The sequence below is a fragment of the Filicampus tigris genome, chromosome 2, assembly GCF_054856515.1.
Source record: "Filicampus tigris isolate MCC_2025a chromosome 2, RoL_Ftig_1.0, whole genome shotgun sequence".
NCBI classification, from domain to species: Eukaryota; Metazoa; Chordata; class Actinopteri; order Syngnathiformes; family Syngnathidae; genus Filicampus; species Filicampus tigris.
In genome coordinates, this window is record NC_141218.1 from 36558409 (window position 1) to 36570771 (window position 12363).

Genomic DNA, 12363 nt, shown 5'->3' on the forward strand with positions numbered 1-12363 from the left:
CATATTTCATTTGTGCAGAGGCTATTCTTGTCAAAAGGCAAGCCTGTAAGCGCTGCACGTGTGTGTGTGTTTATATATATATATATATATATATATATATATATATATATATATATATATATATATATATATATATATATATATATATATATATATATATATATATATATATATATATATATATATATAAATATAAATAAAGAATCTGGTCAACATCGAGGCTTAGGGCGGACCTAAACGTTTGACTCCGCCCACATGGATTCTAAACGATTTCCTAGGTGTTTTTAATGATGCGCCGTCTTATGACGCCATGCTTACCTTTTGACACTTTATTGAACCTCGAAAATGACAAACTCTCAACCCTGAGTCAGTCGAGGTGGAGCTATGAACTGTTTGACCGCGAAAGTGGTCGAAACGGCCATTTGACGTCCATTCTGGGTGACATTGGGTTGTAGAGCCACGAAAGCGTGTAAAGCGTGTTCAGGGGCCCTGAAATGGGGGAGTTGATGTTGGTTCTGAGTATCCAGGCCATTGGGTTCAAAAGTTGACGTCAAAAGACGTCCTCCACTTAGAAATGAGTTTACCCATATGGTTGAAGCTAACTTCAACCTTCAGTATTTGGGTTTCAGTTAGTTGATAGTTTTCAATGTGCAATTACGTGTTTTTAAAAATGTGACGTCATATGACATTGCCGCCAAGGAAATTGTTTAACAAAAAAAAAAGAAGGCACTTTGGCTAGATTCACACCACAGGCAAATGCGACCCAGATCGGATTTATTTGCCCTTATGCGACCTGTATCTGATTTCTTTATGACCGTCTAAACGGCTTAATTCCGATTTTTTCAAATGCGACCTGGGTCGCTTTCGTATGTGGTCCTAGATCGAATATGTATCCGATCTTTTTCAATGCGTTCGCGGTCTGAACGGCCAGGTCGCATCTATCCGACATTGACGTCATCCGGAGCCCAAAATGTGCTGCACGCAGGCGGAGGGAGACTGCTGGCAGCGGGGGGATTGAATCTGCAAAGTTGTTTTGAGTAACACTATTGACTTTATATTTTACTTTAGTGTATTCCCACTTGAAACATGAAGCAATGGTGGACATTTATGGCGATCGTAGTAATTCAACCACGGCTCAGATCGATTCATTTTTTACGCACGGTTGAGACGTGACGTCATCGTTAGTGACGTCTCCATGAAATCAGATGTTAAAGCGTCGCCTCGGGATTTTCCCCAAATACTGTATTTATTTCTACCTCCTATCTAATCACTTGACTGTATAAATGCCAAGACACACTGGAGCACATTTACTTCCGCAAACACAACGTCGGGACTCGGGAGTGTGACGTCGTCTCTTCCGCGCATGTGTTCATACAGCAGACAAGATCCAGGTCGCATTTATAGTGTCATATGAACGCTTACGCCAAAAAATCAGATTTTTTTTAAAAATCCGAATTGAGCATTAAGACCTGCGGTGTGAACCTAGCCTTAGATGTCGAAAGTTATGTGGGCGGAGTCAAACGTTTAGGTCCACCCCACGTTGAGCCACGACTCGAACTGCGCTCTGCAGCCAGCCCAAGCCTGGTACGCGCCTGTCGCTTTATCGGTGCGCGTTTCTTTCCTACGCCCTAAACAATCAGAATTTCATCATAAAAATGGTTGTAGTTATGGACGGGTAGGCGAGCTTGCTGCTGTTTTACTTATTTTTCCACGATTAGAACAAATGGGCGGGTCTACGAGTCATAAAGGGCCGTGGACGGCGTCGTAGAGAGGCAGAAGATCGACGCTTCACATGTTTTTTGTATTGTATTATTTTATTCAGAAATACCGAGAACGATTAGTGACTTTTGAAAGTATTTTCCTAGCGCTGATCCGAGAAATTGGCTGCTACAGTTGGGTGTGCTGGCCGTACATTTGAAAAATACCTTATCTACTTAGACCATTATTTTCATTCTTTAATGACTTGTAATCTAAAATCTATTCGAAGAACTGGAGTGCGGGACGCTCCAGTCCTTAGTTAGGTAAAGTTAGCACCAGAAAATGAACATCATTGTAACGCAAAGGATGGCTTTGTCCACTCTCTGTAAGGTAGCCGAAGAGCTGAACACAAATTGTGCGGTTGTGCTTTTTCAACAGGCTCCGCTGAGACGTGTTCCCAGGGACCGACAACAAGTAGCAAGCAGCGAAATGAAGACGGACTATTAATAATAAAATAAAAATAAAATAAAAACGTTTTTTATTATTCATTGTCGTGTTTCTTCAATGGTTACACACAGAAGATCTCCAGCTGGTTACAGTACAACCCTCATTTTAGGGAAAAAAATAATAAATTAGATTTTAGAATGGAGTTTGTATCATTACACAATAACATCAAGGGTGTACATGGGTGTACATGATTAGTTAATAATGAATATATATATATATGTATATATATATATATATATATATATATATATATATATATATATATATATATGTATATGTACATTTAGATACATAATTTCAATCTACATTTTTTACTTTCCATGTATTCTTCCAGGTCAAATTTGATTGCAATGATGCAGTCATAGGATTTGTCAACGTAAGAAACGTGCACTGGAAGTTTGTGGTATGTACAGTATACAGCTATTGTAGTTGTATGTGCTCGTCATTAATTTATTTATGACTCTTTATTAAGAAATTGAACAGCCAAGTTTACATTTTTGCCTCTAATATACCAGAATCAAGTTAATGACTTTATTTAGCCTTGTAATGCCTTTTTTTATGAGAGAGGGCATAACAGCTGGTATGGTGCAGCTGGAAATATGGTGAGAGTAGGGAGTGATGTGGTAAAGAGGCCATGGGCTGGGTTTGAACCTGGACTACCTGCTCGAGACTGGATCTCATGATTAGTGACTTACACCACGAAGCCCTCTACGCACCATCATCTTTAACCGTTTTTATTAGATTTAAAATCAATGTTTTTTTAATGTTGAAAATACAAAATCCTTTGATTTTGAAGCTGTTGCTGTTGTTCATGCATTTGAAAAGACATGGTTCAGTGTGTCACTTTTTCTACAGTATCTTCATACTCTTTCAAGGAAGATATTTGTGGTGGATCCGTTGCAAGAAGCTGATGAGGTTGAGGAATCCAGGCAGGCAGCTTACAAATTTGGGTAATATTAAGCAGATGACTGCCAATATACTACTAACACATTTACAAACAACATCAATTAATCACAAACATAAACATAAAACAATTTTCCTTTCATGCTATAGGCAGTATTTCAAAATGCACCGGAACAGGCTTGGAAAGGACGAGTGGGTGGACATCAAGTGGCAGCCTGGAAAGATTAAGCACTCGTTCCAAAAAGATGCCACCAGTTGTGGTGTCTTTATCATGCAGGTGATTTGATGAACCATAGCGTCTTCACGACTAATCAAAGATGTGGTACTGAGGAATCATGAAACATTGCATGTTTTATTTTCCCATCTTATCTAGATGTCTAAGTTGTCCGTTATGGATTAGGAAATACATATTGGCTCTTCAAAAGAAGCCACACAAAGTCTGAAAAGACAAATGGCAAAAGAAATCCTGAATGGATCAGGTATCATTTTAAATATGTTTAAGTTGAACACTTTAGAGAAATTTAACTGTAATTTAATTGTCTTTTTTAGTTCACAAGGATGCATTTTGTTCCTTTTGTGGGAGTGAGGACTTGCCTAAAAACATTGTCACTGTTTGGGTAAGCCTTGATGATTACTATGTTAAAACCATAAACAGATTATTCTAACAATCAAGTATCTGCATATACTTAGGGACAGAATGTGAGCCACAACGTTGCATTAATCTACATTAATATATCCTATGTATTTCATGTTTCCATAAATAAGAATTTTATTAATGTTCAACATTTTTGTCCCCTAGATTCAGTGTGGATTATGTACACGCTGGTTCCACATAGTTTGCCTTGGAATCTCAGCAGCCCAGATTCCTTCTACAGAGGCTGTTTGGCTTTTTGTGTTGTGTGAAAAATCCTAGTGAACCGGATGAATGTCGCATTGCATTGTTCAATAAATGTTTGTTATCCAACAAAATAACAATTTGTCTGTGAAGAGCATTCAAATGCTTTATAATTTTCCTCAACTTTATGTAATGTGATTTAGATAGTAGAGGCATGTAGTCCCCATCAATGCGTGATGTGATTTTGGGGGGCTAATTATGTACACCCATGAAGTTATTGAGCAGTAATAACAACGAAAATTTAAAAAAAATTCTGAAAGTTACATGAAATTTTAATTTCATAAAATGAGAGTTGTAGTAGAAGCAATGTGTGATGTGATTTTGGAGGCCTAATTATGTACACCCATGAAGTTATTGGGCAGTAATAACAACAACATTTTTGGAAAAAATTCGGAAAATTACATAAAATACTATTTTAACAAAATAAATGTTTTAGGATAAGCAGGTAGTCCCCATCAATATGTGATTTAATTTTGGAGGTCTAATTCTATACTATCATGAAAGTTATTAAACAGTATTTAACAACACATTTTTCTAAAAAATGCATTTTCATAATATGAGTTGTAGTATAAGCAGGAAGTCCCCATCGTTGTGTGACGTGACTTTTGAGACCAAATGATTAACACTCATGAAGTTATTGAGTATTGATACAAACTCTCCCTTTAAAATCTGTTCTTTGGGGTGGGGTGGTGTGGGCATGGGGGGAGCACAAAATGCGGGTTGTACTGTAACCAGCTGATGATCTTTTATGTGTGTAATTAAAGAAGAAACACGACAATGAATAATGACGTTTTATATTTGAAATAGTTTGTTTTCTTGTCGGCGATTGCTATTTGTTAACGGTCCCTGGGCACTGCCTCCGCGTCAGCCCTTCATAGGAAACAACGGCATATTCCTCGCTTCAATGACAATCAGTTGTGCCAAAATTCAACTCATATCAGCTTGTAGCTCGTTGGCTACATCACTCTGGTTGGACCGACAACTCCGAATGTGCCAATCCGGTGCTAACTTTACCGGACTCCAGTCCTTCGAGCAGCTTAGTCTACTCAAACTGGGCGTTGTGCCACAATGTCTGAAATAATAGTCGCTTCCTTGATATGTGGACGAACCTAAAAAAGATTGCTGCAAAGCGTCACACAAGGGAAGTTATGTGGTAGCCTGGAAATCCAGACTCGTCGCTTTACCAGCGATTGAGTCTGGTGGGTAGTCGCATCAGGTGCATTTTTGAGGGGGGACAAACCAGAGCAAACAGACAGCAAAACCCCATAAGTCACATGGTGCGAAAGTAATGATTTTGATTGATGTTGACTGTAAGAATCAAATGTTCTTCACTTGAGACTTAATTTTAGAAATTGCATTTAGACAAATGGTGTATTTATTCTTTAAATACACAGTTAATATAAAATAACTTGTGGCAGAGTATCAAAGGGTCTGAGAATACTAAATCCACGTGAAAATGGCAGAAAAATCACACATATGAAAATTTTCCCTAGGTGAGGAAGTGCATAGCCATCCTTGGCCACCACGTAGCTCCGCCCCTAAATAGCGATGGCGACCGACATTCGGTGGGTGTCCTAAACACTGTAAAACCTTCAGACCAGATGTGACTCGCACTGCTTCAGCAATGTAGTGTCTTTGTGAATTGTTCAAACTGGTGTCTCTCCCTTAAATCCTCTGGATTAAAACGGCAGGCCAGTGTAACCAAACATCATTATTTTATTATCTTAAAAAGTAACACAATCCCCATAGGGTATCACATACACTACAACAATGGTAACACCAGTACTAACATCAAAGGGACTTCCAGATATTATAGACATTTTCAAAAAAATCCCTCTTTTTTATTGTTTAAATTAGTTGACTAGGCATGACAGATAAACATCATTTACAGGTATGTCACCATTTGAAGCAATGTTATTGTTTTCGAACCCACTGCTGATGTTAAGGGAAGACATTTCATGGACTGTCAGTGTAGAAAAGGGATGGACACTTACAGATGACCTGTGGCTGGTTGATGGGCAATAGAGTAGATGGAGGGCCAGTGGGCCAGTCAGTGGTGGGGACAATTGGGGAAGGGGCAGTGCAAATATCAGACATGAGGTACAGAACCTCTTAAGATCCACCATACAAGAGACTACAGCCCTATTTTACAGGTGGAACTAAACGTTAGACCCCCTGAACTGTGATATATGGATATGGATCAAACGTCTCATTGCAGTCGTGAACTCAGTGGTTAATCCAAGATTAGTGGTACAATAGAGGCTGACTCTAATTTTACGGAACAGGTGAGCTCACTCAATTGTAATGGTAGAATAAAAACTAGACCGTGTCTGCCTCTAATTGAAAGAACGGGGAACCAAGTAATAGTAGGTACAGCTGATACACATTCCCTCAAGAGAGGTAGACTTGGCACGAGAGCCCAACTGCAATTATTGTTGGAAGGGCCGAAGACCGAGCGGTCAGGGCCGTAGAGGAGACTGCTTTAGGGGATTTCCGATCAAATAACGACATGTGGGTACATTATATTCTTGCAATATTGAAGACACTTGCTTAGAACGATATTGCATTGCAGTCCTCCAATAAGTGGAAACTACCGCAAAGTGACGAATGGTCTTAAGTGTCATAGAAGTCAACCCCCCAAAAATATTTGCAATAAAATGTTCTCTGCACCTTCACTAGTCCAAACATCGCTTTCTGATTAATAATGCGTTTGTGGAATATGAGTTACCGTAAGCAGCAAAATCCACCTGTTTTTGTCCATCTCGGGGCGGCCATTTTGTCGACCGAAAATGACATCACAGTTGCTCGGGTAATGACCAATCAGGGCTCACCTGTTTTCTAAAACTGAGCCATGATCGGTCATTACCCGAGCAACTGTGATGTCATTTTCGGTTGACAGCAAGGGGCAAAATGGCCGCCCCCGAGATGGACAAAAACAGGTGGATTTGACTGCTTAACTCATATTCCACAAACACAATATTAATTAGAATGCCTTGTTTCAACTAGCGAGCCTGCATAGAACATATTCTTGTAAAGAAAATGTGGGTGTTGACTTCCAGACCACATTTTCAATAACCCTGATCAAGCTTGAGCTTGCGTGTGTCAGTTTGATGATGTCTGGGGTATTGTACCAAACTGAATTGGACTGTTTGGCCGAGGCTTTATTACTAGCTCGTAAAGTTGGGCCCAACAGAATTCAAGCCTCTCTCGGTGGAGTATCTAATTGAAAGCAAAGCATATTAGTAGAACACAAATGTCAGTACTCTGGTACAGAGAAGATAATAAAGCTGTAGTACACCATAAGGTCATTTAAGATATATATTGTTTGGTGTTCTAGAGAGCTGTTAGTGTGCATATCTCCAATCTGAGATGAGATTTTTTTTGTTTTTTTTTTCTCCGTGCATCTTTGCACGCGGCTCACTCGCTTATTAGCAGCTACGCTATGACAGTTGGCGAACAAAGGGACATAAAAGGCCAGGGAGTCCAGCACTTGGATGTGTAGTGTGTACTGTATGTATGTGCAGACATTCACAGGCCAGAGGCTGATGACAGCGTGATCATGGAAAGGACGGGCTGTGTTTTTGCTGTTGTGGAGGTAGTTGAAGAGGAGCTTGTAGGACGACAACATCAGGATGGCTAACAAACTTCCTGAGCCCGCAGAAGGATGGATCTCAGATGAGGAGCGCGACTGGACCAATAGTACAACAGGATTCCCCACGGTTGAGCAGGCCAACTCGTTTCAGCTCAGGCTTAAAAATCTATCGAGCACAAATGAGTCACTGTGTCCTCCTGCTCAGTCTGGTGTGAGACCAAAACAATTCTTAGATGGGATATCTAACCATTGCCATTAGTATGTGGGTGAAATTATCACTAGTAAGCAGCCATTTAATACGATATTCCAACGAGATCATCACCACTCCTTATTATGGTCACCATTGTGACCATCACCGACCGTAATACATTTTTAGCACCATGAGTGAGCATGGCTCAGGAATTTCAAAATTTAAAACTCAGTCACGAACTGGATATTTATGAATGTTTCATTCTGTATTGATAACATCTGAAAGAAAAAAAAAAAAAAACCCATCACAACGCTTCTCTCAGTGAGCAAAACTTAAATGGATTCACGTTCATTTTCAAAACCATACGATCCTGTAATCCTAATGGACATTAAAATAGCAGTACAGCTGCTAATTTAGCATTCAAATCTCACGCTCTGAATGTGTTCGTACTCTCGTGACGTGTAATCAACTTGATGCAACTTTTAGCAGGTTACTTATTGACCATGAAACAGTTCAAATTATTCATGTCCACTGAATGCTTCTGCAGTCATTTTAAGTCTGTTCCCAACCATCTTATTTATTCACGCCATTATACAATATACTCAACACAAGAGTCAGTCATTAGATGTGTTCCGTCAACCTTGAATGATGATGCAACTATTCATCAACATGCCTTTCAAGAATTTGCAACAGTGATGGCCAAAGTGTTTTGACTTAACTGCTTCAGTTTTCATATTTATGATTTTTATTTTGTGTTTAACGCTCTAATGAGCAGTTTGAATAGGTCTATGTAGTTCATAATAGGAAATTTCGATTTCAAGAACTGTTTTTCAATATATAAGAGAAACTTACAAAATTTGCTCAAACGTTAGTGACAAACAATTTGAATCACTGACAAAATTTTAGCCCATGACTGTACAACAAATTCTACGTGGGTTCAAATTTACGATAACCGCTCTAAAAACATATTGTATTAAAATGTACAGTACTGTAACCTGTAAAACTGTGCTGAATGTTTTCTGTGTGCAATGGCGACACCTGCAGGACATAAGGCAAAGATCTTGGCATTAAACAGATATTGGAGTCTTGAGGAAAGTCACCTAATTCAAGTCTGAATCGGAATACTGTATTCTTGTCAACAGTGAGTGGTATGTGTGTGTGTGTGTGTATATATATATATATATATATATAAGTATATAGAAGTATATATATATATATATATATATATATAAGTATATAGAAGTATATATATATATATATATATATAAGTATATAGAAGTATATATATATATATATATACACAGTACACATATATATATACATATACATATATATATATACACAGTACACATATATATATACATATACACACACACATATATATACACATATATATATACATATATATATATATATACACATACACACACACACACACACACACACACACACTCACACGAGTATATATATTAGTGCTGTCACACAATTAAAGTTTTTAAACTAATTAATGACAAAATTTTTCATAATTGATCGCGATTAATTGTATTTTTAAACTACTATTTTTTACGAAAGCTTGAAACATTTATTTACTTGAGTAAAATCTTGGAATTTATGTGGGAAAATTTTAAACGTATCTTTCGCTTCAAAGACTTTTCTAATCAATCTTTCTTTGACATTTGAATACAATTATTTTCCTGTAAATGACAACTGCTGAACGATACACCAAAGACGTACAAGTAATATGGTATTTGAATTTGGCTTTGCAAAGTGCGCAAATGATTTGGGATTTCTCCAATGAGCCGTCGAGCAACTTCTTTAAAGTAAAACTATGTAAAAGTCCGTCTTTGTGACGGTGACTCTCCTATTAAGTTTGGCTGCAAAGTGAGCAGAGTTGCGCTGCAATAAGAAGTAAAGAAAACCGAGTTAACTGAGTAATTGTTTTTTAACGCTTTATAAAATGTAAAATGTATATATATATATAGACAGACTTTAATTGGACAGTACTGTATGTATACATTGAGGCAGCAGCATCCAGTGGACCTACCGAATAACAGAGAAGGATGATGTATGGTTTGGATCCATAAATGAAGGAAAACTGTCCCAACCGACTAAAAGCTGGCATCTTTGTTCAAGCTGATTTCAGGTACCAATGAATAGAACACACAGAAGTGAGAAATTGTTGATGCATTTGTGACTGACTATGCAACTCCTACTCCCATGGTAACCTCGTGTTATTCAATTAGTTGTTCTGAATTTTTTTTTTTCTTTTTCTTTTTCTTTTTAGAAGTGCCCTCTCATTGGTCATTTGGGAATCTACTGTTACTGACTGTGCAAGTCTTCCATGATTAGAAGAGACCATAGACTTGTGGTTGATCACATTTCAATCCGTGCACCTCAACTAAGAGGAACCTGTTGGATACATCACACTATCCGTATGGCTCACATTTTTGAGAACCGATGACAACATTTAAGCAAACTGATGAGACAAAGTGCGCTGAAACTGGATCAGTGGCTGTGTCAGTAACAATAGTTAGCAGAGCCTCAGACCCTTTGGTGTGTGAACACCCCATCGGACGGAGATGCACTGATATGGAGCAGCTGGAATGGGACTGGAATTATATGACCTGAGATTCCAGATTACTGGTACACAACCATATCCCACACGTCACGCACGCACACACACAAACACACACACACACACACACAAAGTAAAACCCATGTAAGTGAAAGAACACAACAGCGGTGTGTAAACACAAGGCTATGAAATGACATGGTTAGTCTGCCCAGTGGCACGGTGTGTGTATTTATGCGAGAAGAGAAGCAGTCTCATGGTGGTCTAAATTCCTCTGTAAGAATGTGTTGATGTGTGTATTGACAGCTCTAGTTCCACAGTGGTCTGGTGGCAGCTCCACTGATTCAGTCAATGTGACAGTCTGCATGTTTAACAGTCCTCGGGGCAGGACTTCCTCTTGTCCTTGGTCGCGGCTTCTAGACGCTGGTGATTGATGCAAGGCAAGCGTTGGGCTTTTGGAGTTTTTCCGGTTGGCCGCCAGCTGGTTCGGGGATGGCGCGGAATGAGAAAGGGGGGCCGTTGCTATTTGTAATACCGAGGTGGCCGGGACTCAGCGCCAAATTCTGCCGACGATTACTCTCCACTATGGATGAGGTGTTTGATGCCAGGCTCTCCCTTGTTCTGCAACAGAAACAACGTGAGAATGGATGCAGCTTTGACAGGTATTATATTTGTCAAATAAATGTCAACAAAACGCATCTTTGTCTTCTACTGAGGTTCTTTATACATTAACACAGTTGTACTTAATCCACAGTTATACTTAACCAGTATGCGGTTAAAAATAAATAAAATGCAATATATAAATAAGTGGAAACACACAATTATAAAGAAAATAAAAGACTTAAAAAAACCACACAACTATTTATTGCTCATTAACTTGCAAAGGGGGGACAAAAGGGAGGAGGGACGACATCCTCCGTTGAAAAAGAGTCTTCTTCCATAATAACTTGGGGAAATTTTGATTCAAGTGTTTGGGTTTTTTTTTTTAATATAATGTCTGTTTCTCTTCTGATTTGTCTTTTTCTCTCCCCAAAAATGTCATTAAGAGGGATCTCACATTATCGTTAGGGCTGCACGATACTGGAAAAACATGCAATATGTGTATTAAATAATTGAGATACAGGGAGTCCTCATTTTACAAACGAGTTCCGTTCCTACACTGGCGATGTAACACGAATTTCCGCGTATGTCGGATTTCACCGTTAAGTCAAAATACTTTGTACAGAAAATGAAAATACATTAAAATAAAAAGCATAACATTCTGTATTTAGCATTACTGCTGAGAAGTGGCTGGAGAAGGAGGAGGGCGAAAAAGGCAAAGACACTGCCGGCGCGCAAAGAGACACGATCGAGACACTCTGGGCATGCTCAACCGCAAGGAATGCTGGTCTTTGTAGTACAGGAAGTGCTTGTATGCGGAAGTGCGTTGTTTGGCGCAAAAACCATCGCAAATACACAAGCAGAGGTAAACAAGCTCAGAGACGCAGCACAAAAGCACACTTTTGGAGCAAGGAGTAAACGTTTTCACTATGGTGCTGTGGGAAAAATGGTTGAAGTTGAAACGTCGTAGGTCGCGTACGTCGTAAAAAGAGGACTGCCTGTATTGAACATTACGATTTAACATACCTAAAGCAGTAATTTTCAATTATTTCCTGTTACACCCCCCAGGAAGAAAACATTTCACGCCCGCCCAAACTCCTTGCAGCAACTATACATAGTATAATTTCTCCCCAATTTTTTTATGAGCATACCTCTGCATAACATTGTGTCCATATTAACATTAACATTGCTTTTTAGTCGAGACTTCCTTGTCATCCCTGTTAAATAATTTTCCATGATGACTTGTAGGGGTTTCACTCCACTATCTCCTGCTCTGTGCTTTGTGTATGCATGCTCAGTGAAAAAAAAAACAAAAAAAAAAACAACAACAACCCTACACCCTAGAGCTAATTACCCCTGTACACACTGACACTGCCACCTACTGTAGTGGATGTGTAATTTCATTT

At 38.8% G+C, this 12363-nt stretch overlaps 1 protein-coding gene across 6 annotated transcripts in view; it reads right to left on the reverse strand.

Annotated features, from left to right (window-relative positions):
• Window positions 1-9216: 9216 nt before the first annotated feature.
• Window positions 9217-12363, reverse strand: part of LOC147152347 (storkhead-box protein 2-like) — a 58758-nt gene continuing 55611 nt past the window's right edge. For all 6 annotated transcript variants that reach the window (XM_086024016.1, XM_086024017.1, XM_086024018.1 and 3 more), the window contains one exon: window positions 9217-10978. In XM_086024016.1, the coding sequence (XP_085880142.1) occupies window positions 10774-10978 (205 nt within the window). In that variant the 3' untranslated portion in view covers window positions 9217-10773. The remainder of the gene's footprint in view (window positions 10979-12363) is intronic.